Source organism: Typopeltis vanoorti, chromosome 2 (assembly GCF_054136105.1).
Source record: "Typopeltis vanoorti isolate ZY-2024b chromosome 2, IOZ_Tvanoo_1.0, whole genome shotgun sequence".
Classification (NCBI taxonomy): Eukaryota; Metazoa; Arthropoda; class Arachnida; order Uropygi; family Thelyphonidae; genus Typopeltis; species Typopeltis vanoorti.
Window position 1 is genome coordinate 48,586,690 of NC_143550.1, and position 23,945 is coordinate 48,610,634.

The 23,945-nt window shown below is 33.9% G+C and overlaps 2 protein-coding genes across 2 annotated transcripts in view; one reads left to right on the forward strand and one right to left on the reverse strand.

Annotated features, from left to right (window-relative positions):
- Positions 1-5,116, forward strand: part of LOC150108988 (casein kinase I-like) — a 129,008-nt gene extending 123,892 nt beyond the window's left edge. Inside the window, exon 7 of the mRNA XM_090411213.1 lies at positions 2,508-5,116. Coding sequence (XP_090267339.1) covers positions 2,508-2,882 — 375 coding nt within the window. The 3' untranslated portion in view covers positions 2,883-5,116. The remainder of the gene's footprint in view (positions 1-2,507) is intronic.
- The window catches only part of Csas (CMP-sialic acid synthase), a 104,926-nt gene continuing 86,064 nt past the window's right edge, over positions 5,084-23,945 (reverse strand). The window contains exon 6 of the mRNA XM_090411225.1: positions 5,084-5,220. The gene's annotated coding sequence lies outside the window, so the exon portion shown is untranslated. The remainder of the gene's footprint in view (positions 5,221-23,945) is intronic.

Sequence of the window (23,945 nt, forward strand, 5' to 3'; positions counted from 1 at the left end):
GCCAGTACGGTGGGTTAAACCATAATGTTTGGCTTGATTTTACTTTCCATATCTTATAATTTTCAAAATATTTAAGTGGCAGTATGCTTCACAATTTTTATATCTATGCATATCTGTTATTTTTTTGCATAGCATGGATTTAGTGTTTAGGAAAATTACCCTAATTAAAAGTGATTAGCCAAATTTTAATTAATTATTAATTTTGCATTTTTTTTTAAATTTTAGGATTATTAAAATTGTTATCATTTAAAATCACGGAACCAGCAACAAAATGAAGAAAGTGTGAAGCTCAATTTTAATTGAAATGGCAAAGCAAACTAATAACTGTGCTGCTGCAAGAAAGTTTGACATAACCGAGAAGATGGTAAGAGAATGGAGGAAGAAAGAAGATAATTTTTAAAAAGTTGCCAAAGAAAAAATGTGCGATGAGAATGGGGATCACTCGATGGCTGCAACTGGAAAAGCACGTTGCAGAATGGGTATTCGAACAAAGGCAGAATGGTTATCTTGTTACAAGAAATATGATTAGAGTATATGCACTAAAATGGTCAAGATTGAATCTGGATGAAAGTATAGAATTTCAAGCTACTTCAGGATGGTGTAATCGTTTTATGAACAGACAAAATCTGGTAATACGACAGAAAACGAAAATTGCTCAAAAGCTACCAGCAGATCTTGAACACAAACTTACCATTCAGTTGAGACAAGAACATAAATTTCTATTGTCAAATATTGGAAATACGGATGAAACTCCTATGAGCTTTGATATGATAAGCAATAAAACAGTGGGATCTAAAGGTAGTAAGAATGTGCTAGTTCAAAGTACGTCATGAAAAAACAAGATTTATGGTTGTGTTGTCATGTTTGGCTGATGGAACCAAGTTAAAACTAATGATCATCTTTAAACGTAAAACTAAACCTAAGATAAAGTTTCCTTCAGTTGTTTTTGTACATTTTCATGAAAAAGGATGGATGGACGAAAATGGTGTGAAATTATGGATAAATAATGTGTGGAACATGCGACCAGGCAGTGTAATGAAGAAATGTAGTTTATTAGTATGGGATATGTTTCGTAGTCATTTAACTGAGAATACTAAGTCTTCTAGAAAAAAATAACAAAAATTGCTGTTATACCAGGTGGTTAAACTTTTATATTGCAGCCTCTAGACATCTGCTTGAACAAACTATTTAAAGATCGCACACAAGAAGAGTGGGATGTTGACTGGTGAAAAATCATTTACAAACGGTGGATCTATGTGCACTGCATCACTTGATATGTTGTACAATTTTGTGATCAAAGCATGGAATAAAATAAAAGTAGAGGCTGTAATAAAATCATTTAAAAAGTGTGGTATCTCTAATCTTATGGGTGGTATGGAAGATGGTCTGTTGTGGGACACTGATGATGATGAAAACGAAATCAGTTCACTGGATTCGAACTGGGATCCATATGACGATCATTTAAATAATGAATCTGAAGAACTATATGATCAAAGCATGGAATAATATAAAAGTAGAGACTGTAATAAAATCATTTAAAAAGTGGTATCTCTAATCTTATGGTTGGTACGGAAGATGGTCTGTTGTGGGACACTGATGATGAAAACGAAATCAGTTCACTGGATTCGAACTGGGATCCATATGACGATCATTTAAATAATGAATCTGAAGAACTATTTTTAGATGATGAAGAAAATTAACATATGAGGTTAATAATAATTTTTTTTTTAAGACTTACACCTATTGTAATATTTTAAATAAATTTATGTAACAAAAAATTAAACTGATTTGTTTATAAACACTGCCTATTTTCTTATATAATGATGTATTGTAACTACCTAAATGTTCATCCAAGAAATTAAGCTTCCCTTTTTATACTCGCTGTATAAGATGACCCATGATTTCAAGGGGTTTTCTGTAGTATTTGAGTCATCTTATACGCCGACATATACAGTAATTTAAGCACCCTCAAATATTGTGAGCTTATTAGAAAGTAACCAGATTAATTTTATAAACAAATTTATCACTGTCCATTAGTGAGTGTTGTGTGTTCTCCTTCCAGACTTTATAGTACACCTGTCTTTCTATTGAATGTTCATTTGTTGTGGGACATATTTGTAATGGATAATTCTTTTTAATATAAAAATAATCAGTGTGATTTTATTTGCTCTTGAAAGATCATGGATATTTTTTGCTGGAAATCAGCTTTTGAAAGAGATTAAATGCTTACTGAAGGACCTGGATTTTGACACTGATTGTTCAGAAAATTCTGTTCCAAAATCTTAAGGCTCAGTCAGTGGCCCAATTACAGTTGCCACATCAGGTATGCATTTAGTCACTAAGATTTTGCTGCAGTAGCACTGTGTGCTATTCCTTTTAGAAAAACTGCTCTCCTGATCCTGAGCAGTCTTAAAGGATTGCTGTGGAAGCACTTAGAGACATAATTAAAATTAAGCATTTTGTATATTTCATTTATTTATTTTTATAATTTATTATTTATTGTTTAGGGCGGTAATCGCAGTCAACAAGAAGTGCAGGAAGATCGAGACAGAAGAGATCGTCATCATCAGCATACTAGTGCTACTTCACGCGGTGCCCTTCCTGCCCCAACTACAGCTAGTAGCAGTAGACTTCGAGGGGCACCTGACTCTGCTAGCCCTGCTACAGGAAGATCTCTCTTGCACCATCTTGCACCCTCTGCCAATTTAGGTACAGCTGTCTCAGCCAATCCAGCTCCTGCAACTGCTGCGATGGTTGCCACTTCATCTCATGCTGCTGCACCACTGCCGTCCACCACAGCTCTTGGAGTAAGCATACGTTCTCGGACCAGATCTACTCCTCGTGCTGCTATATCTGCACATGAAGGCTCTGCACAGAGATGACGTGGATATTCCTTAATAATATCAGTATATTCTGGAAGATTTGCAGTGAAGAGCAACATAATTAGTTGTTTGTAAGAAAGGGCGTTCAAATGGACGCACAAATAAATATATGGTATTTCTATACTGCTGGTGAATTATCTTTAAAGGCTGATTCAGTGTCATAATTTAGGTTAGATGTTTGAAGGAATATGGTGTTAAATAGAACAAGGAGAATAATATTCAAGTACCAGATCTTAAAACTTTCACCTTGGTACTAGGACTGTCAAGAGACATGGAATTTTGTACATTTTTGTGTGCACATAGTAAATGAAACATTTTGACAGTTAGCATTTCCTTTCTTAACATTGTAAATGGAAACAAGGAAATGTTGCCAAGTCCTGAAGCGTACCTCATTTTATGACTTGCCAGCTATTAACATCACTCATTCTTCTAGTGATCCCATGACAGTGAATGACAGTGGTTTTTCAAAAAAATAATACTAATAACATTGACAAATTCACGAGTAATGGTTGTGTAATAATGGTTTACAAGTGTTACAAAGTGCTATTTTCTTTGGTTAATTTGTACTTTTTTTTAATGTAAAATTATTTTTTTACAATTCGGTTTTAAACTCATTAGATTCAAAATAATTCAAATCTGTATTGCTTAGCATTTCTTTGTAAATATTCTGTCTGTATTGTTTTACAAATAACTACTAAGTAAACTATGAACTGTTAATACAACATACATATTTATATGTATATATATAAAAGTATATATATATGAAATATATTTTATTTGATACTAAAATGTGGACCAGCAAAGGTTTGCAGAAGTCATTTCACATATCAGCCTATGCTGCCATTTTTTTTCTTTTTCTTTTTTTTTTTTTTTTGTATGCTGATATTTTTTTATTTCCCCAAATACTTTATATTCTGTCTGAATGCTGTTTTGTTTGTACATAAGTTTCTCATCAGTCTAGATGGTTTTTTTTTTAATGTACATAATAACTTGGAAAAAAAATTAAACGGAAAATTAGCTTTGGGATTTGTGCGGATATCGATGTATATAGTTGAAAGCCATACTGCCTGTTCCCCCCTCCCCCCCTCCTTGTTTTGCTTAGACACTACTGTAGTAGTCAAAAAAGTAGTGATTTTATCTCGGTAAGGACAGGTATACTGAGTTTGATTGTATGGCATTTATGATATACTGTGTTTATAATTTATCTGATTTGCCCATCCCTTTCAAAAATAATGATACCCATACAATAACAACAATGCAAAAATGAAAGATATTTATTACTGGAAGCAAAATCCTAAATTTACATATATTATTAAAACTTCTTTTTCAAGAGAAAAATAAACAGTCTTGCTTATGCTTTTAGAATGACATTTTTTATTACTTATCTAACTCAGGCAAAACAACTAAAATGTTAGAGCTATTTTTAGACTAATGTAAATATCTGAAATGTTTCATTATGTTCCTCTTATGTAGTTTTTTAACCACGATTTTTGTGAAATAAATAAGAATACTGCCTTCCTAGGGAAAGTGCTTTTAACTTGTAATCCCCTTTTTTTGTGTGTGTGTGTGTGTACACATAGAAATTTTGAATCCTTTTCAAGCTTTGACTTAATGCAGCTTTTAAGAATAATTTTCACATTGTCATTTTTAACTTCTTTGCATTAAACATTTTGTAACAATTTTACATCACATCCTGAGAGCACTAGTAAATGAGTACTTGTATTATAGTCAGTTTGCTTGACTTCTGTTTATTCCCTAACACTATAAAAACTTTGTCATAAAACTGAGAAAGAAACTGTGCCTAGTTTTTGATATATTTTTATTCATTAACTTTGCTGAACATTAAGCAAGCAAGAAGCTGTATGCTCACTTGCTTCCAAAGGTAAAGTTGTGCTCCATTTGCTCTGGCAGTAATTGCATATTATAAAAGACAATAGGAACAAGCTTCCTTGTTAATGCTGTTTCTTAAAATAGTAATAACAACACACGATTATTCCATCTACATCACATTTGTGATGACCTACTAGAAATACCAACTGAAATCATTAACTTTTGTACATGTCCGCTACTATTTACAATATGACATGTTCTTTTTACTTCCAGCAAGATTCAGCATCTTGTAAAAATATGTACAGTGCTTAGTGAAACATTTTTACTTTCGTTTTTTAATTGATGTCTCATGTAACATGTACAACTGCATTAGAAGTTTGAATAAAATGTAAAGAAGATTGAAATTCTTTTTTGCATTTCTTCATCCAGTGTTTATAGCAGTATTTCATATGATATGTATTGTAGATCATCCTAAATTAGTAAGCAATGGCTTGTATGGTAGTCATGTCTGAAAAAGAGGTGTGAACAGTGTTAGACAATTTTCACTGAATAGATATATTTATTGTTAATTAGTTCACAACAAAAAATAATATTTAATTTTGTGACAAACTATTGTTTACTGAAGGGACAATGTTCTGCAGTACACAGTAACTCTCACTATAGCAAACACTACTATAACAAATTCATTTGCAATAACAAAGTACTGAATGGTTCCGATCAAATTCCCATAAGTACAAAACTATGATAAAAGAAATTCACCAGAGGAGACTATTCACTATAACAAAATATGTCAGTTGTTTCTATAAGTTTGCTATAGTGAGAGTGAACTGTTTATAAATTTTTTTTTTCTCCTAATAAAACCCAACTGTAGAAGTATTAATGATGTAATAATTATGACTACTGAAAACAGAAAATTTAAGTCGCTATTGCTAGTCATTCTTAATTATTATAAACAAAAGTTGATGTACCAGTCTTGGGTAAACTTCTGTTTGAAGATATGTTAAATAAATAATGGATTTAAAGACTGAGAAAAGGTAACAGGATTTCGGAAAACAGAAATTTTCATTTCTGTGTTCCGAAATTTGTGTTTTTCACTGGAATCATAAGGATGAATGCATTTAGATTATTATAAAGAAAAAAGGTTGCACAACGTTAAGTATATTACGTTATACCCAAAAAGAGAACAAGAAATTATACTAAAATAAAGAGGCGGACTAAGAAAGAATTTAAACACTAGAATGCATGATTCAAATAAATAAAAAAAGAACTAGTGTTCTTACGTAATGGTTAATAATATTGGCAATTACAGTACAGTACACCCAATGGATGGCTTTGAATTTCTAATTTATTATTTTATTTATTTATTTATTTTTTTTGTAACACAATGTATGTTTTGTTCACTATGTTAAAAGAGTTATGTCAGCAAATTATTGTATCATATGATAAATTTCTGGGACACTATTCTTGAAGACCAGTTTTAAAAGGATCATGTTATTTCCATAATGTTTAATCTTGAATTTGCTAAAAAAAATCAAGCAGATGAAACTACAACAGGATAATCACATCTGATAAACATACTGCATAGGGTAACTTAGTATATTTAGAACGTTAACAGGGGGAAAGGATGGATAGATCTTCATATCCTCTTGTAATGAGCATCTGAAATTACTGACTTTACTCATATAGTCATAATACAAGGTGCGTGTCACTTTTCTGCAATAAGCAACACCTGTACATTTGAAACTAATTTCTATGCATTCAATTATTTGAATTTTGGGGAATAATTTCTTCTTCTATGTACCCTTAAGGAGTGCACAGAATACTCTGATAGTACCATGTGATTTAATTTACATTATTACTGATTTCTTATAAATAATATTCTTCCAGATTAATCTATTTGGTAGGTGTATGATAAACTGCCATCGACAGAAACTTATTATATATGTGGTCTATATTCTATGATCAACTGTTTTATTCTTAACCCAGCTGTTAAATCCTCTAGTTAAAATAATACTGTATTGTATATTGTTAGTTTAGTCTTTTTCTTATTAGATGAATTTATTCAACTCACTTACCAGCCATCTTTGCTTATTCTGTTGTCTACTTCCAAATTTAATTTGCTCTCTTCATGCCTGCACAGCTGAAATATTTTATTTATAATGGAATTGATTTTCCATATTCCTGACATTCCATTTTCCATTTCACTATTTAGCATAGTTTGTTTTTATTGCTGATTTTCATACCAAATTTATTACAACAGTTATAACTTCAACTACATAAAGTTAAGAGATGAGTTGCATATTTCAGTATCAGGTTTAATGCCACTTTCCATCAGTGGAAAAAAAAAAAAAGAAAAGAAAAAAAAACATATGATTCATATAGATGATGAATATGATGAATAACAGTTGAGATAATGTAAACTCTTGTCTTAGACCTGATATTATCAAACTGTCTTCCTGTACTTCTAATTCCAGCTACTGACTTTCAGCTTAGATATAGTGTGTTGCTTTGTATAATGTTCCATATATGCTGTATAACTGTAGCATGTTGAACAGCTTTTCTTTTGGTACCCTTCATATGCATTTTCTAGATCTACAAAACCTAAATAACAGATCTTTGTTATATATTCTCATGTTTTTCAAATGACAACCTATTTGATCTGAACATAGCTTTTTTTATTTTATTTATTTTTTTTATTTTCTTTGTCTCTTCTCAGGTATGCCTGCATAAATTTTACCTGGAACACACATTACAGAAATTTCTCTGCAATTAAAAAGAAAAATTTTTTTTTTAATAGTTGAATGGAATTCAACCTTCTTAATTATGCAGCATAGTACCATATCTGATTATTTCTGGTTGAATAACATCTATATTCATACTTTGGCTTTTCTACCAATTCATATGCTAAATGCATATATATATATATATGTGGTGATCAGCTTTTACTCGGTTGTTGTACATTTGAAAAAAAATAGATTTAATGACTAGAAAACCGAGATAACATATAAAGATTTTAATGATGAATACTACTAGTTTCGGCATATAGCAGCCTTCTTCAGGTATTTATAAAGGAAAAGAATACTAATAAACATTGAATTATCTAAACAAACTGGAAATTACAGGTACAAATTGCCTCACATAATCGATACATAAAAACGTTGTATTTTTTCAAGTTGGAAATTTCAAATAGGTTGTCATTTGAAAAACATGAGAATATAACAAAGATCTGTTATTTAGGTTTTGTAGATCTGGAAAATGCATATGAAGGGTACCAAAAGAAAAGCTGTTCAACATGCTACAGTTATACAGCCTATATGGAACATTATACAAAACAACACACTATATCTAAGCTGAAAGTCAGCTGGAATTAGAAGTACAGGAAGACAGTTTTTCAAATGGCACACCAGTTGGAACAACTTGAAAAAATACATTTTTATGTATCGATTATGTGAGGCAATTTGTACCTGTCCAGTTTGTTTAGGTAATTCAATGTTTATTAGTATTCTTTTCCTTTATAAATACCTGAAGAAGGCTGCTATATGCTGAAACTAGTAGTAGTCATCATTAAAATCTTTATATGTTATCTCGGTTTTCTAGTCATTAAATCTATTTTTTTCAAATATATATATATATTAAAAAAAAAAAAAAAAATCAGCTAATGCCTTTTTGTTCCCGTATATACGGGAGTAGGCGAGGCCATTTAGCCCTATCTAACTTTTGGAGACTGAGTGGGCAGTTCAATCTCCACTGGTACCCAATCAGAGACAGATGGCCCAAGGCTATCACTAATTAAGCGGTACGCAGTGAAGAGAGACGGCTCAAATGTGCCGCCATCACGTGGTCTCTAACCCTAACGCAATATATTTAATGTCTGAAATAATGTGGGTTCTACGGTCGATTTTCTTGAGTTTACAGGACGAAAAACCCGAGTTTCCGGGAGGAAAAACCTGCTTGCCCATGCCAGAGATCGACTAACTCGGGAACCGGTCGAAAAAAGGCTCAGAAAAATTTCCTCTAGTCGCCGACTAGACTTGAAACCAAGACTTCCTTCGTGCGGCCTAGCGCGGTAGTGTGCAAACGCCACATCCACTGAGCTACACATACATATATATATATATATATATATAAATTATTTAATTCTAATTATTTTTTACTACTACTGTTCTATTACTGTTAGTAACTTTAAGCAGTAGCATTGCTTGGGGAAAGGGACTAAATGTTAGATTTTGCATTTCACTAGATCATCATCTCAGGGCAGATGTATATTTTTGGTATGGTAGAATTTAACATTAGTTAAAAGTAAATTAATTTTAACTAATGTTAAATAGTTAAAAAGAGAGTCTGAATATTCACATGATGAATATTCAGCCTCTCCATGGAGTCTGAATATTCATCATGTGAGGCTCACACTAACCATTATTGACAGTGTCTATCATATTTCTCTCCTTAATCTTTCACTCACAAGAATATTACCACCACCTCTGGCAACCTATTGCACTTACAAAATTGGGAAGTAATCCTTTGTTCTCTTCCTTCTTGTCATATTGTGAAAAATTTCTTTATCATCTACTGTAAAAAGCATTTCAGTAACATATGTTTCTATCATGTCCTCACTTTTCTGCTTGTTGGTTAAACTTTTTAATCTACAAGCCTTCAAGTCTTTCTCATAGGGAGCACTCCAGACACCCAGTTAATTTTGGTCACTTGCCTCTGAATGTTCTCTATATGCAGTTATTCCCATTCCAAAGAAACCCAGGTGACCAAATAATGCACAATATCTCAGATGCAGTCTTACCATAGATTTATAGATAGAGAAATAATCAGGGACAATTTTCTTATCCTTGATTGTGTCTTAACATCCATGTAGTCTGCATGCTTTTCCCATCAACTTGAGCTCTCTCCAGCAAAAAAAAAGTAGAAGTTGAGACTCATTAGCCTCAATTTCTTCCATTCTAGTTCCATCTACACAGCTTGTGAGCACATCCAGTTCATCTACCTCTATTCCCATATTGTGATTACAAGTATTTCAACCATACTTCCACTTTTGTCACATCCCTAACAATATCATTCACTGGTTATTTTTTCTTAATCATTCTTCCTTTTACTCACCACACCAGCAAAAGAACACTGGGATTTTAAATTAAAGATACGAAGAAATTATATACTTGGTTTAATCATTTATCCAACTGTAAGCAAACAAGTTTGTGCCTGAACGTTTCAGCACTGGGGCAACTCGTATAAAGAAGCTAATGACCTGACATCACTTGTCTTAGTATCCCATAATGCAAAGCACATCTCCTTGCAGACATGTATAATGCTATGCATTACGGGAAGGGTCACTACCCAGACTGGTTTCAACCTTTATTGAGGTCTCATCAGTGGGAGCCAATTTCACCACTGGGTTTGCCCCAATTCTGAAAATAATTCAGGTGCAAACTTGTTTGCTTACACTGGATAAAGGATTAAACCAAGTATATAATTTCTTGGTATCTTTAATTTATAGTATAACCAAGTGGAAAAACTTTCAACACTGGGATTTTCTTTGGTTTGCTCAGCTGATTTCTTCTCAGTTTGATTTTACCTTTTCACCTTTGATTGCCTGGGCTGTGGTACTACTTATGAGCCTACTTGTCTTTTTTCCTATTTACCATCCACATTTTTTTGCAGTTCCTGTTTAGTGATACCATTTAACACTCTTCTGATTTATCCTCTTGACCTTGTGTATGCAATCTAATGCTACTTTCCTTAAATATCCATTAACTCTTACCGGCTCTTGCCATGGCACTGCTGCAAATTGCATCAGTGCCATGGCAAGAGCCGTTTGTCATGCTTGCTAGTTTTGAAGTTATGCATATATTTAAAGTGAAAATTCTACATCCCTAGCCATTTCCATACCTCTGTTAATGACAAATTCTGTGATGCTGTCACCAGATCTAGTACTCTCAAAACCCTGGTTACCTTCCATCACATGTTGTTTGAGGTAATTATCTCTCAATATCTGCATAAAATTACATTTCCTTGCCTTCATATCAGGTCTCCATAGATGAAGTCCTTCCTCTAAAAGTGAATCCTGTTCTCTCTATCCTCCTTGAAAATGCAGTATTCCTTACATTTTATCTCTCTGACAACATCTCATTTATCAATGAAGGTATGATTTTTGATCAATTCATACTAACCAAAGCTTGCTCCTGATACTTTTGGCATACCTGTATTGCAGTATCCTCTAAGCTCACAAGGTACCCTTGAATCTTTTTATGATTCTCATTCAGAATTGAGATCTGAAAAACTATACATTCAGCTTTGTGTGATCTGTCTCACACATGCTCACCTGCATCCTCTTTAATAGCTTTCCTGATTTTGTACTTCCATTCTCTCACTGAACAAAACTTCTTCAAACACCTAACTCCAGTCCACTCAAGCACAATCCCTATATAATTTACCTGTAGAAGAAACCACACAGCAATAAAGAAAATTCTTATGTATCATCACTTTTCAGATGTTACCTTAATGCCCATTTCAAGTAGAACTTTTAAATAGAACTACAGGTTAATGATAGTTTCACCACTGGCAGTAGTTTGAAGAGTTGGCCTTGCAAAAAAACTACCTAATCCTGTTGTGTGTTGATAACATTTTTATAATCTTGCCCAATGCCATGAAGGATCTAGCAAATTTTGCCTCTCACTCGAATCAGTGGCATCCAAAAATCAAGTTTGCTGCATTAATCAAAAAATTATATATTTCCACATTTAAATATTCAGTATTGGAAAAAAGAAAAAATAAAGAACAAAATTAAATTACTTTCTCAAAACTGTTACAAATAACTTCAGAAGCAAGGGGATACATCCCTTCATACACCTTTAGAACAGTCATGAAACTGTAATCATTATCAACACATTTATTGCAATTTACTTATAACTCCATGGATGGGAACAATATTAAAAAAAAAATTCTCAGAACATTATGAGAAAAACTGTCCAGTCCATGCCAAAGAACTCATCAATAATTGCACACGCTGCTACATAAACAAGACCATAAAATACACATTTAGAGCATACTTATAAGACAGTATTCAAAGAATTTACAGGGTCATCGTATAACAGGGCCCTCTGAACATCTTCCAAGGGATATTGTTAAGGTACTAATAAAATGTTGCAAGCTAGTAAACTTATTCTAGAAAAAAAACTTTTGTGCAAAACTATGCCATTCAGATTAAGGTCTATATGATTAAGCAGTGTATGTCATGTTTGGTTCATTATAGCTGTTTGTCATGTAAAATGGAGAAAAAAAAATCATGCTCTTATGTGTGTTTTTTTTCTGACAAATTGTTTGTATATTAACCCTTAAAGGTGCTGATATTATTATGTGGTAAAACACATTAATTTATATCAAGTTGTCACTTGTTTATCCTTACGTGAGAAAAAGTAGGATAAAAATTTCAAAAATAAAAGCCACATTCGAATATGTGTGATGAATCACTTATTGTTGAAAAGGTTGCATAGGAAATTTTAACATACTTTTTTTAATTTATACGAGTTGTATTAGTCATCAAACATCTGAAAAATCAGTTCATTGCATTCTGAAAATCTGGAATTGAATACCATGGATGTAAAAGGAGAGAGATTATTTGCATCATTTTGTTGCTATTTTGGATTTTGAAAGGTAGGGCAATTATACATCATGTGATACCAAATGTTGGCAATTATTCATCTTAAGTTTAGTAATTATAAAACTCCATAAGATATTTATAAAGGTCATATTTTGCTAATTTCTAAACCGGCATCTTCACACACTTGTCACTGCATCCAAGAAAATATTGTTTATTGGCCACCATGGAAGGTAGATTTGACATTCAGTATTTATCATTACTTCTAATTTAGGTGCTTAGCTAGGGCATGATAGCAAAATTATGGCAGTGACCGAGGGCACTGACAGCTGCTGCTTTTTAATGAGAATGATGATAAATACACAACACGGGAGGGACAACTAATGGGCAGGTGATATTCAATATACAGCCTCTGTGTCAATCATCAAACCTCCCTCCTTGTGTGTGGTCTTTTTCCACAAAAGGGGACTCTGGTGTATACTTGGTAAACATTCCCACAGCTTTCTTCTTAGTTTGAGGAAATGACAGCTAGATCCGCTAAGTGATAGATGACAGTCACCGCCCAGTGATACCTCCTTGTTTATTGGAGGCCTGAAGTGGAAGATGCCATGTTTACTCTCCAGAGCAGAGGTTTCCATTTCGATCCCTGCAGTTTGTGTGGTTCCCACCCATGAAAGGTTGTTATAAACCTATAGTACATTTTGTACTGTGGGTGGGCTAAGGAGTTGTTTTGCCATTTTGATCAATTTTATATATTTTTTTATTTACAATTTTTTTTTTACAAAGTCCAGAAACCCTGCTCTAGAGACCAAATATTGAACTTAATAAGCCACTTCACCACCCCACTTATGGGAGGCCTGGTCTCACACTGGGCAATGAAATTCATCTCAAACCTAAGATGAATTTCATTAAATTTCTTTCAAGGATATGCAAGACATATTTAGAGACCCTAAACCACTTCCATTTGAGTACATCAGTGAAAAGTTTCATATGCTAGCTGGCAAAGGCATTGACTCAAAACTTACAGTAACAAGTTAGGAGGCTTCCCAATCAGCTGCTGCATATCCCCACTGCCACATACTCTGTCAGGTTGTGGGTAGTATGTGAGAGGCAATGTTTAGACCACCACTATGGCAAGGAAACAAGTCATTCTCAGTATTGAGATCATGTTCAAAAGTCTGTCTCCTCTTGATGTGTGTCCCTATGCTCATTTTAGTTATTCCCAATTTAAACTATGAAATGTCATTGTAATTTAAAGAAAAAAAGCTCTATCAGAAATTACAAATTAAAACATAGCACATAAGACCAAGTGTCGTTTCTTCTAGATAGATATCTCTGTCCTGAGCCACCAGTTCGGCTTCTCTTTAGCTCTGCCAGCCAGCCATCTGTCTTTCTCTTCCAAGTTAATTTAAGTCTTTCTGTTTACCTTTTGAATCATGTCAAAGCCACTCTAGGAATCTCTTTGATGTCCATTCTCAGTATGTATTCAATCCATTTTCATCTGCATTTTTTAAAATTTCATTAGTAATGCTTTTCTGCTCAGTCAGCTTATATGTCACTGTTTGTTATACACTGGGGCTAAAAAATTTGTTTGAAAACCATTTAATTTAGCTTCTTGCTTTTTTTTTTTTTTGTCAGCTTCCATGTCTCTGATCCATATGATAATATGGCCTTAACATTGCTATTGAAGATTTTTATTTTATTATAATTACTTCCATATATTAATTTTTTGAAAGCAGTACAGTATCAGATTTTGTCAATCTGTGCATTATGACTGTCAATTACACCAAGCATTTAAAATTCTTAACTTCTTTTACAGCATGTTGATTGATTTTAATTTCTTCTTGGCATTTGCTGATTAGTTTAAGAACTTTTGTTTCAGTCATATGTGTATTAAGACCAACCATTTCAGCTGTTTTATATAAGTTTTCTGATTTTAAATATTGCTTGTATGTATGTGTGTGTGTGTGTATATATATATATATATATATATATTAGTTTTGATCTCATCAAATTATGTCATAGAAAACATACGACACACATACTAAAAACTATTTTAAAAAAAAGTTGCATTCAACAGTAAAATAACAACATACATCATCAATTACAGACATAGATTTTTGACAAAACCCAACTTTTAGCTATAACAACCATAATTATGCAGAGTGTAATATGGACAGTTACCTGTCCGTATTACACTCTGCATAATTCCTTCTACCACAAGGATGGTAACTATGCCTTTATGTGCTCCAAAACTGCTTTATGATATCCAAATGTAAAATTATCAGCTTTTGCCTTCCTCCACTGGCTTCAATTTTCCTTGTTCAGTGACATTAATCTACCATATTTACTGATCTTAAAATTCCTATCTTTGAAGCTTGACTTTCTGTAATCCACCAAAACAGTGAAGTTATTTTCATAGGTGAACTTAATGTCCACAACTCTGACTGGCTTTTCCAATTCCTCTGACCAAGTTGAAAGATGGTGTGGTAGTATTTGCAATAATCTAACCCAAATATTTCATCTCTCAATCCAAATGCCCAATAATTGTCTCCATTCTCTCAGTAACTTGATCTTTTCTTAAACATCTCCATCCAGATATACCACAGTGATCAGCTGTCCTCTCAGTAACTCAGACCATAATCTTATGCATGTTTTCTCTCCCAAACAAAACATTCCATTTCCAACCAACCTCATGTCCTTTAGCACTACAAGGATGCCAGGCAGTAGTTTCACCACATCATCTCTGAGCAAGTTACAGAAACTATTCTTACTGGCCTGAAGATTTTGGATTTTAGCTATTTTGGATGGAATTATGTATTCCATCCAAAATAGCTGCCAGTTTGCACGCCATAGTTTACCAACAAAGTTCGGGGGGGGGGGGGGATACAAGCATGCTGCAGATAGCTTGACAAATATTTCAGTTTCAACTTAGCTTAAATTGAAGCATGCAACAAATGCCTAACAACCATCAATCCAAGTCTGACTTTGAAAGGACTAACAGCAGAAACTTGACTCACCTTTTTTTTTTTTTTTTTTTTTTCCATTGGACTTTGTAGGAGACACAACCTCTGCTTCCACCTTTCATCTAGATTTCACCCAAAGATAAAGCTAACCCTTCTGGGCAGCATTCATCTCCTCCAGTTCCTACATAGATAACCAAGGTAAATCACTTCCTGTGGTCTTTCAGCAAAAAAAAAAAAAAAAAAGACAGAAGAATCTTAAATAACATGAATACCAAAAAATGTTTCTAGTCCCAGTGGAATCTCCACAATTATACTAAAAGGTTGTACTCCAGAAGCAAGAAACATACTCCAAAAAGAAAGATAAATGTCTGTTGTCAAACTACTGCATGCCATCATCTTAGTCCTTTTCAAAATAACAAAGAGTCATGGATGGTCAACTTTGTTACCTAGAGGCCTGCCAGTTTCGTTTCTGCCTACATCACCCACTAATGGACATATGGCATGGAAAAGTTTGGAAAAACTGCTATTGCTCTTGACATTTTCAGTGTATTTGATCATTTCTAGCTTAACGCTTGCTTAATAAACTGCTAACCTTGGTCTATCTTCCACCCTCTGTATTGGAAGCCACCCCCTCTCTCTCTGGTTGTTCACTTTTGTGTGTAATGGCAAAGGAGTGATGCATTGCTCAGTACTCTTGCATACCCTCTTTTCTTCTGTACAATAATGACCTTCTGTCATTGACCAATAATACTGTTTACAGTTCTGGTGATGGCAGTGCAATCTGTGCAACAAACCATACAGTACACAAACTTCCAGATTTGCAATTTTGCCACCCTGATTGGCCAAGTGGTTAGTGTATAATAAATTTAGTTTAATCCTTTATCCAAGTGTGTGCAAATGAAGTTTGCGCCTGAAAGTATCTTCAGGGCTGGGGTAAGGTGGTACAACACCAGGACAACTCGTTGCAAATGTGGAGCAAAGGATTAAACTAAATTTATTATACTCTAACCAAGTGAAAAATAAACTTTCAACAAAGTGAAAAATAAACTTCAAACTTCAACACTCCTGTCTCAGTATCTCCTATAATGCAAAACACATCTCCTTGCGGATATGTCTAATGTTATGCATTAAGGGAAAGGCCACTACTCAGACTAAGGTAGTGGCCTTTCCCTTAATGCATAACATTAGACATATCCGCAAGGAGATGTGTTTTGCATTATAGGAGATACCGAGACAGGAGTGTTGGTAGCTTGCTCCACATTTGCAACGAGTTGCCCTGGTGTTGTACCACCTTACCCCAGTCCTGAAGATACTTTCAGGCGCAAACTTCGTTTGCTCACACTTGGATAAAGGATTAAACTAAATTTATTATACTCTAACCAAGTGAAAAATAAACTTTCAACAAGTGGTTAGTGTATCTGCTCTCTCCAACCATGTTATGGATTTGAATCTTATTGTGGGCAATGGATGTTTGTAATTGTTTTTAGGTGAAAAATGAATTTCATCACCCAATGTGAGATTACTGCCCTGCTTATTTGGAGACCTGAAGTGGCTTGAAAAAGTTCCGTGTTTGGTCTCTAGAGCAGAGTTTCCAAACTATGTAAAATGAAAAAGTTCAACAACAACTGCAACCTCTTTTCAAGAAGGTCATTAAGCTTCTATCCCAGTCATCATGTACACACAGCACTATACTATACTATAGGTGCATATGTGCTATAGGTTCTTTAACCTCTCATGTAGAATTAAAAAAACATCAGGATTATGCAGTTGTGAATGTATTGTTACTATCATTAATAGAAGAGGTTGATAATACCTTCCCAATGTAATATTTTGTTTTCATGCCTAAACAATAAATATTGATGCAGCAATTGTGTTCTACATCTTTTGAATAGGTGACCAAAGTCTTAAATGAATATAATCTTCTGCATCAAACTAGCAACCCTCATCTTTTCACCTAAAGAAAATCTCCATCCTTGTTCACATCCAGGAAAGTATATAAATGAACTATGCCTATAACTATGGGATAGACAGGAAGTTAACTGTTGCTGTAGAAAACATAAATACATTTGCTACCATCATTATGGCAAGACTTTAGACACCCTGTCACATGGAATAAGTGGAAGAAAACTACAGTACTATATGATTATTATAAGTCAGACTATTTTTGGAGTTAATAGCAGCAATAGCATTCTTCAAACTAGAAACATAGCTGCATTAATTTACCAAAAATTTGGAATTCCAAAATAGGACAAGTTCTTTTTTCATTAAAATTTTTGAATTGTTTTGATTGTTAGTACCTGTGTGTTTACTGTGACAAGTGGCTCTGAAGATGTTGCTTTAAATTCCAAAAAAAAAAAAAATAGCATTACAATTAATTTCTTCTGCTCTTATAGTACTGTACTGTGTTAAATACTGCTAAACTTAAGGTGATAGTCATAATGAATGCCAGAAAAGCTTTTCTAATTTCCAGCCTGTGACCAAAACTGTGAAAAGGTGGAAAAAGCTGCAAACTTAGTATATCCAAATGATTCCTTTAGCCAAATAAGCTTGGATAAAGGAATCATTTGAAAAATTGTTAATTTCATACTGGTTGTGATACAATTATGTATATGTGGTATGCAATGCAATGCTAAAATAACATCTGGTAGGGCAACTGGTACATTTTCAGAAACTTTATAAGTACTCAGCTATTTTAATGGGTCATTATAGTTTGAGATAAAATTTTAATACTAAAAATATTTGTACTTTAAATGAAAATATTTATTTATTCTATGATCATTTGTATGCATTTTATTATTGAAGAATAAATGTTAGCATAATTACTAAATGCAGTTGTTTGACTTTTAAAAACCAATCATTTTAAGAAGTCAACAATTTTTTTAAAATATCAATTAATTAACACTACAGAGGCAGTGACTTTGGAATAACAAAATGATTATTTGTAAACAGAAAAATTACTAGGAATTATTCCTAGCTTTCACTTCATAGAATTGGTAAATCAATCTTTGGAAAACAACAGCAGAAAGAATGATAAGTTATTATCATTCTTTGAAAATGATAAAATAAAAATAAATTTAAATTTCCCAATAATCAATTAGCATTAATATTAGACATAACTGAAGTCGTATAGCTTTAAAATGGTTATTCTCCAGAGAGGTGACTAGATATTATACAGGATCTAACCTAATAGTAAAGCTTTAGGAATCATCTAAATCAGCAGGGGAATAATCCTGCTCTTGTCAAGTGCATCTGGAGGCTCTGCTGGGTTCACGATTTACAGAGGAACGCAGTGAAATTCTCCATGTGTATGGCATATTTAGAATACATTGTCTATTTCATGTTCCTCCCAAATTCAACTCAACAATCATTCAAAGTCAAGCAAAGATACATAGATTACATGCATGAAAAGAAAATCTTCCAAATACAAATCTGGAACATATGTGTGTTCTTAGTTAGTGATGCTAATTTCAATGTCCAATTGGCAAAACCACATCTACTTTTCTAACAGAAACTCAAATTTCAGGGGTAACTGGAATTTCTGAAACTAAATTTTATTTAGTTCCTAAAACTGATGTGAATTTATGTAATAAAAGCTAAGACTAGCCAAATGGAACAGCCTTGCTATAACCAGTCCTCTAACTACCTGCTAGGTGGCATTCCAACACGTGGCTCTGCTCTGTAAATACAATTAACAGTCTTTGTTCTAGCTTCACCTTGTGATCATGCTGATGACCAATTAGTTTCTAGTCAAAATATTTGCAGTAATAAAATTATATTCTTGTGAATGCGTATGTCTAATAAACGGTCCTCTAAAGGCTAATTGATTGCATAAGTTAAAATTTATAGATTGATATTTTTTTTTAAAAAAATACCTGTATATTCTCGAAAGGAAGGATGATTACCAATTTTTGCAATTAGCAAATTTAATTATAAACTTGAAATAGGACCACAAAGTGGTATAAACCAACAATAATGAAGACCAAGAGATGTACATAGAAACATAAAAATAGCAGGAATATAATACAATCAAGCATTAAATTTGGAAATGAATATAAAAAAAAAGTATAGCAAGACTACGAATGGAACTAAAACTTGTAATATGCATTACAAGCTAGCAATATTAAATTAATAAAGGTATATTAGCTGTTTTGAAAAATTCATTATTATTAGACCTCAAGGGAGTCAAGGACAGATCAATTGAGGTCATACATCACCCATACCAGCTGTCATGTCTTCTCTTAACTCATTCACATTAGATGTACTACTACTTCAACAGGCAAACTGTTCTTCCACTTACTCAGGGCTCTGTGAGAGAAAAACTAGCTCTTATCCCCTTCTAAACCACACACAAACTTAACTTTCACAGATGTCCCGTTGTCCTCTTCCATATAATGAAAAATTTTATCAACTGATATCCTATTAATGCCCTCTGAAAAGTTTATAGATCTCTATCATATTATCACTCTTTCTTCTGTCTACCAGTGTCTGCAGTCCACATATTCTCGATCTGTTCTTATAATCCATATTCCATAATCTCAACATCTTTGTAATTCTTCTTTGCAGCCTTTCCACAGCTTTATTACTTTGAGGTGCAGTTGTATCAAGGCCTTGTAAAGAGGCAAAATTACTTTCATATCCTTACATGTCGATGTTCGTTTCAACATTGCAATTATCCTCTGCGTTGTACTTGCAATTTTTGTTATGTGGCCTTTGAACTTTTGCACCACATTTGCCGTGATCTAGAAATTAATATAGTAATAAATAGTTATACTATTATTTATAAATAATATGAAATCATTTCCAGCTCATGGCAACTGTTTTTAATTTGTAAACCAATTGTTGTATGTACTTGGTATTCCTGTTCTTTGATTTACTTGTTTCTGCACACTGATGATGTACTGTTATTTTCAGTACAAAATATCTGTACTTTCATTAAAGTTAATTACTGTAATTATTGTGTAATTTGTTGTTTATAGTGATTCTTTAGGATCACTCAGTGAGATTTAGAGTGATCTTGTAGATCTCTCAGAGTTTTTGAAGAGTTATCCCTGCACTTTAACATGCTTCAATAAAGATTGAAACCAGGTCTGAATAGTGGCTCTTCCCATAATGTATAGCATTATGGGATACTAAGGCAATTGATGTGATGTGATGTCATTAGCCTCTATATAAGAGTAGCCTAGTCGAGAAGATACTTTACATGCACTTTTCTGCATACTTCACACTTGGATAAAGGACTAAACCACAAATATAATTTCTTAGCATCTTTAATGTATGGTGCAAGAAGATAGTTTGGCATAAAATCAAGTATAAGACAAGCATGCCCATTATATTCACTGTTATTTGACATCTATGTGGATCACATTATGAAGGAGAGTGGTATTAAGCCTGATATCAAAAAAGGAGAATGTTAATATCAGCTCTTTACTTTATGTAGATAATGTTATACTCTTAAATAAATCTGGTACAAGTCTTTGGGATTCCATAACTAAATTGAATACCTACTGTAATAAATATGACATAAAAATCAACAATAAAAAGAGAGTATTCCAAAATTGAAACAGATTTTATGGTGATGATGGGGGAGGGGGTGATGAGTACATGTTTCTGTTCCCAATATATATCCTGAAATGTAAAAAACAATGTCAGAATAGCCTATATCAGGGGGAAAGGTTTATGAAGAAAATCCACTGTTGTGTCTACGAATAGTGAAAAAAAAAACTAATATATATCCTGAAATGTAAAAAACAATGTCAGAATAGCCTATATCAGGGGGAAAGGTTTATGAAGAAAATCCACTGTTGTGTCTAGGGACAATAGTGAAAAAACAAACCATTTCTAATGTTGATTGGATTTTAACGGTATAGATGCAAACACAGATTGGTAAGAAAATAACTATTTATTGACTTAACTGCTAATATTTTGCTGGTATTCTATCCAGCAACTTCAGAGCAAACAAAGTTTGTTATAGTAGAGAGACAACCGCAATCCGATGTAACAGTGGGACTAGTATGAGTAATTGTAGCGTGCAACACAAAGACTAGACTAAAGTCCTAATTAGGTGCAATCTAAGTTGGAGAAAAAAAAAAAATGAGACCAAAAGTAGATATTAATTTGGTCTTAGGATGACTGTCTCCCAAATCTTTGGTAGATTTATATAGCCATACTTGTTGAGGTTTGGAGTATGTTTCAAGACTTCTGTTGATTCCAGGAACAACTGACTTGTAAAAGCTTTTGTGCAGCACTTTTGTTTTTTTTTTCAATTGATCCTATTTGCGGGGGGAGGGGTATCCAAAGCATGGTCTGCTATACCTGACTTGCCATAGCAAAAGTGCTGGATATATATATATATTTTATGTCCACTGAGGTGGATGTCCACAGTTCTTCCTGTCTGTCCATAGAGCAGGCATGAGCAGGGCACTTCATAGACTTCTGGATGTGATAACGGAGAGAATCTATCCTTAGGTGAATGGATGAGAGTTGCCAATTTCACATAAGGTTTTAATAAATTTGGTTTAATCCTTTATCCAAGTGTGAGTAAACAAAGTTTGCACCTGAAAATATCTTCAGGACTGAGGCAAGGTGATACATCTGTTGGCAACTCGTAGCAAAGGTGGACCAAACTCTCATCACTCCTTATGTCAGTATCTCCCACCATGCAAAGCACATTTCCTTGCGGACATGTATAATGTTATGCACCAAGGAAAGGGCCACTACCCAGACCAGTTTCGATCTTTATTGAGGTCTCGTCAGTGGGAAGCAGACCCAGAAGTGGTGGCACTAAGGCAGAAGCAATGGAGAGGTCATATTTACCTATATGAGTTGCCAACTGGTGCACCACCTTATTATTAAATTACTCTGGATTTAGAGAAAGATGTTGGAAGTTTATTTTGCACCTGGTTAGACTATAATACATTTAGTTTAATCCTTTATCCAAGTGTGAGCAAACAGAGTTTGCACCTGAAAATATCATGTCCGCAAGGAGATGTGCTTTGCATGGTGGGAGATACTGACATAAGGAGTGATGAGAGTTTGGTCCACCTTTGCTACGGGTTGCCAACAGATGTACCACCTTGCCTCAGCCTGAAGATATTTTCAGGCGCAAACTTTGTTTGCTCACACTTGGATAAAGGATTAAACTAAATTTATTATACTCTAACCAAGTGCAAAATAAACTTCCATCACATAAGGTTTAAATACTGTGCATAGTTGGTGTTTGTTAAGCACCCTAGATATCTTTTCAGATGTGCCTTTAGTGTATGGGATGGTGACAGTTTTGTTGTAGTCTTCTGTGGTAGACAGTAGGGGGGGGATGTTTGGCGAGCATTTAGTTTTTTATCTATCTTATGGGGATTATAGCCATTGGTCAGGAAGGTGTAATGTAGATGAGAAAGTTCACACTAATCACACGTCTTCCAAAAGGTTCCTTATCATTCTCGGTTTATAGAAAATGCACACGTACAGGGAGATATTTACACAAACAATCACACCATCATCCTTCTCAACAATATGTTATCATACCACACTAATCCATAGAGCTAGAGCAATTTGTTCCAATGATGTTGCTCTCACTGCTGAACTTTCTCACCTACGTCACCTTCCTGGCCAATGGTTATAATCCCCATAAGACAGATAAAATGCTCCCCCCCCCCCAATGTCTACCACAGAAGACTACAACAAAACTGTTACCATCCCATATACTTAAGGACAGATTCTCTCCGTTATCACGTCCAGGAATCTATGAAGTGCCTTGTTCATGTTATCAAGCCTACTATAGACAGACAGGAACAACTGTGGACATCCACCTCAGTGAACACAAAAAATATATCTGGGACTTTCTCTATGGCAAGTTGGGTCTAGCAGACCATGCTTTGGATACCCCCCCTGCACACAGGATCAATTGGAAAAAAACAAAAGTGCTGCACAGAAGCTTTCACAAGTCAGAGAGGTTGCTCTTGGAATCAACAGAAGCCCTGAAACATACTCCAAACCTCAACAAGTATGGCTGTATAAATCTAGCAAAGATTTGGGAGATAGTCATCCTAAGACCAAATTAATATCTGCTTTCTCTCTCGTTTTTTTTTTTTTTTTCCAACTTAGATGGTGCCTAATTAGGACTTTAGTCTTTGTGTTGCATGCTACAATTACTCATACTAGTCCTAGTTACACTGGATTGCAGTTGTTTCACTACTGCAAACTTTGTGTGCTCTGAAGATGCTGGCTACAATACCTGCAAAATATTAGCAATTAAGTCAATAAATAGTTATTTTCTTATCAATCTGTGTTTGCATCAATATACTGTTAAAATCGAATCAACATGTGCAACGAACACATAAGCCTTTCCACACTGAGAATTCTTCACAGAGATGATATCGTACTCAAGGCATGACAATATGGTAAGTGGAAGGTAAAATTGGCACGGCAACTGAACAGGTTAGTCTTCTTAAAAAGGTGTCACCAATTTAATACCAAAGTGTGAAAAACTAAGAGCAAGTTCCACTCGGCCAAAGCCCACCTATTTATAAACGAGCGAGTTTAGCACTATTATGGAAACAGTTATACGCTACTAGCCGAGAACTATCTAAAATAAATTCTTCCATCAATGCACTACGTGATATACTATCTAACATCTAACATTTTGAACTCAGAGCTATGGGATATCCT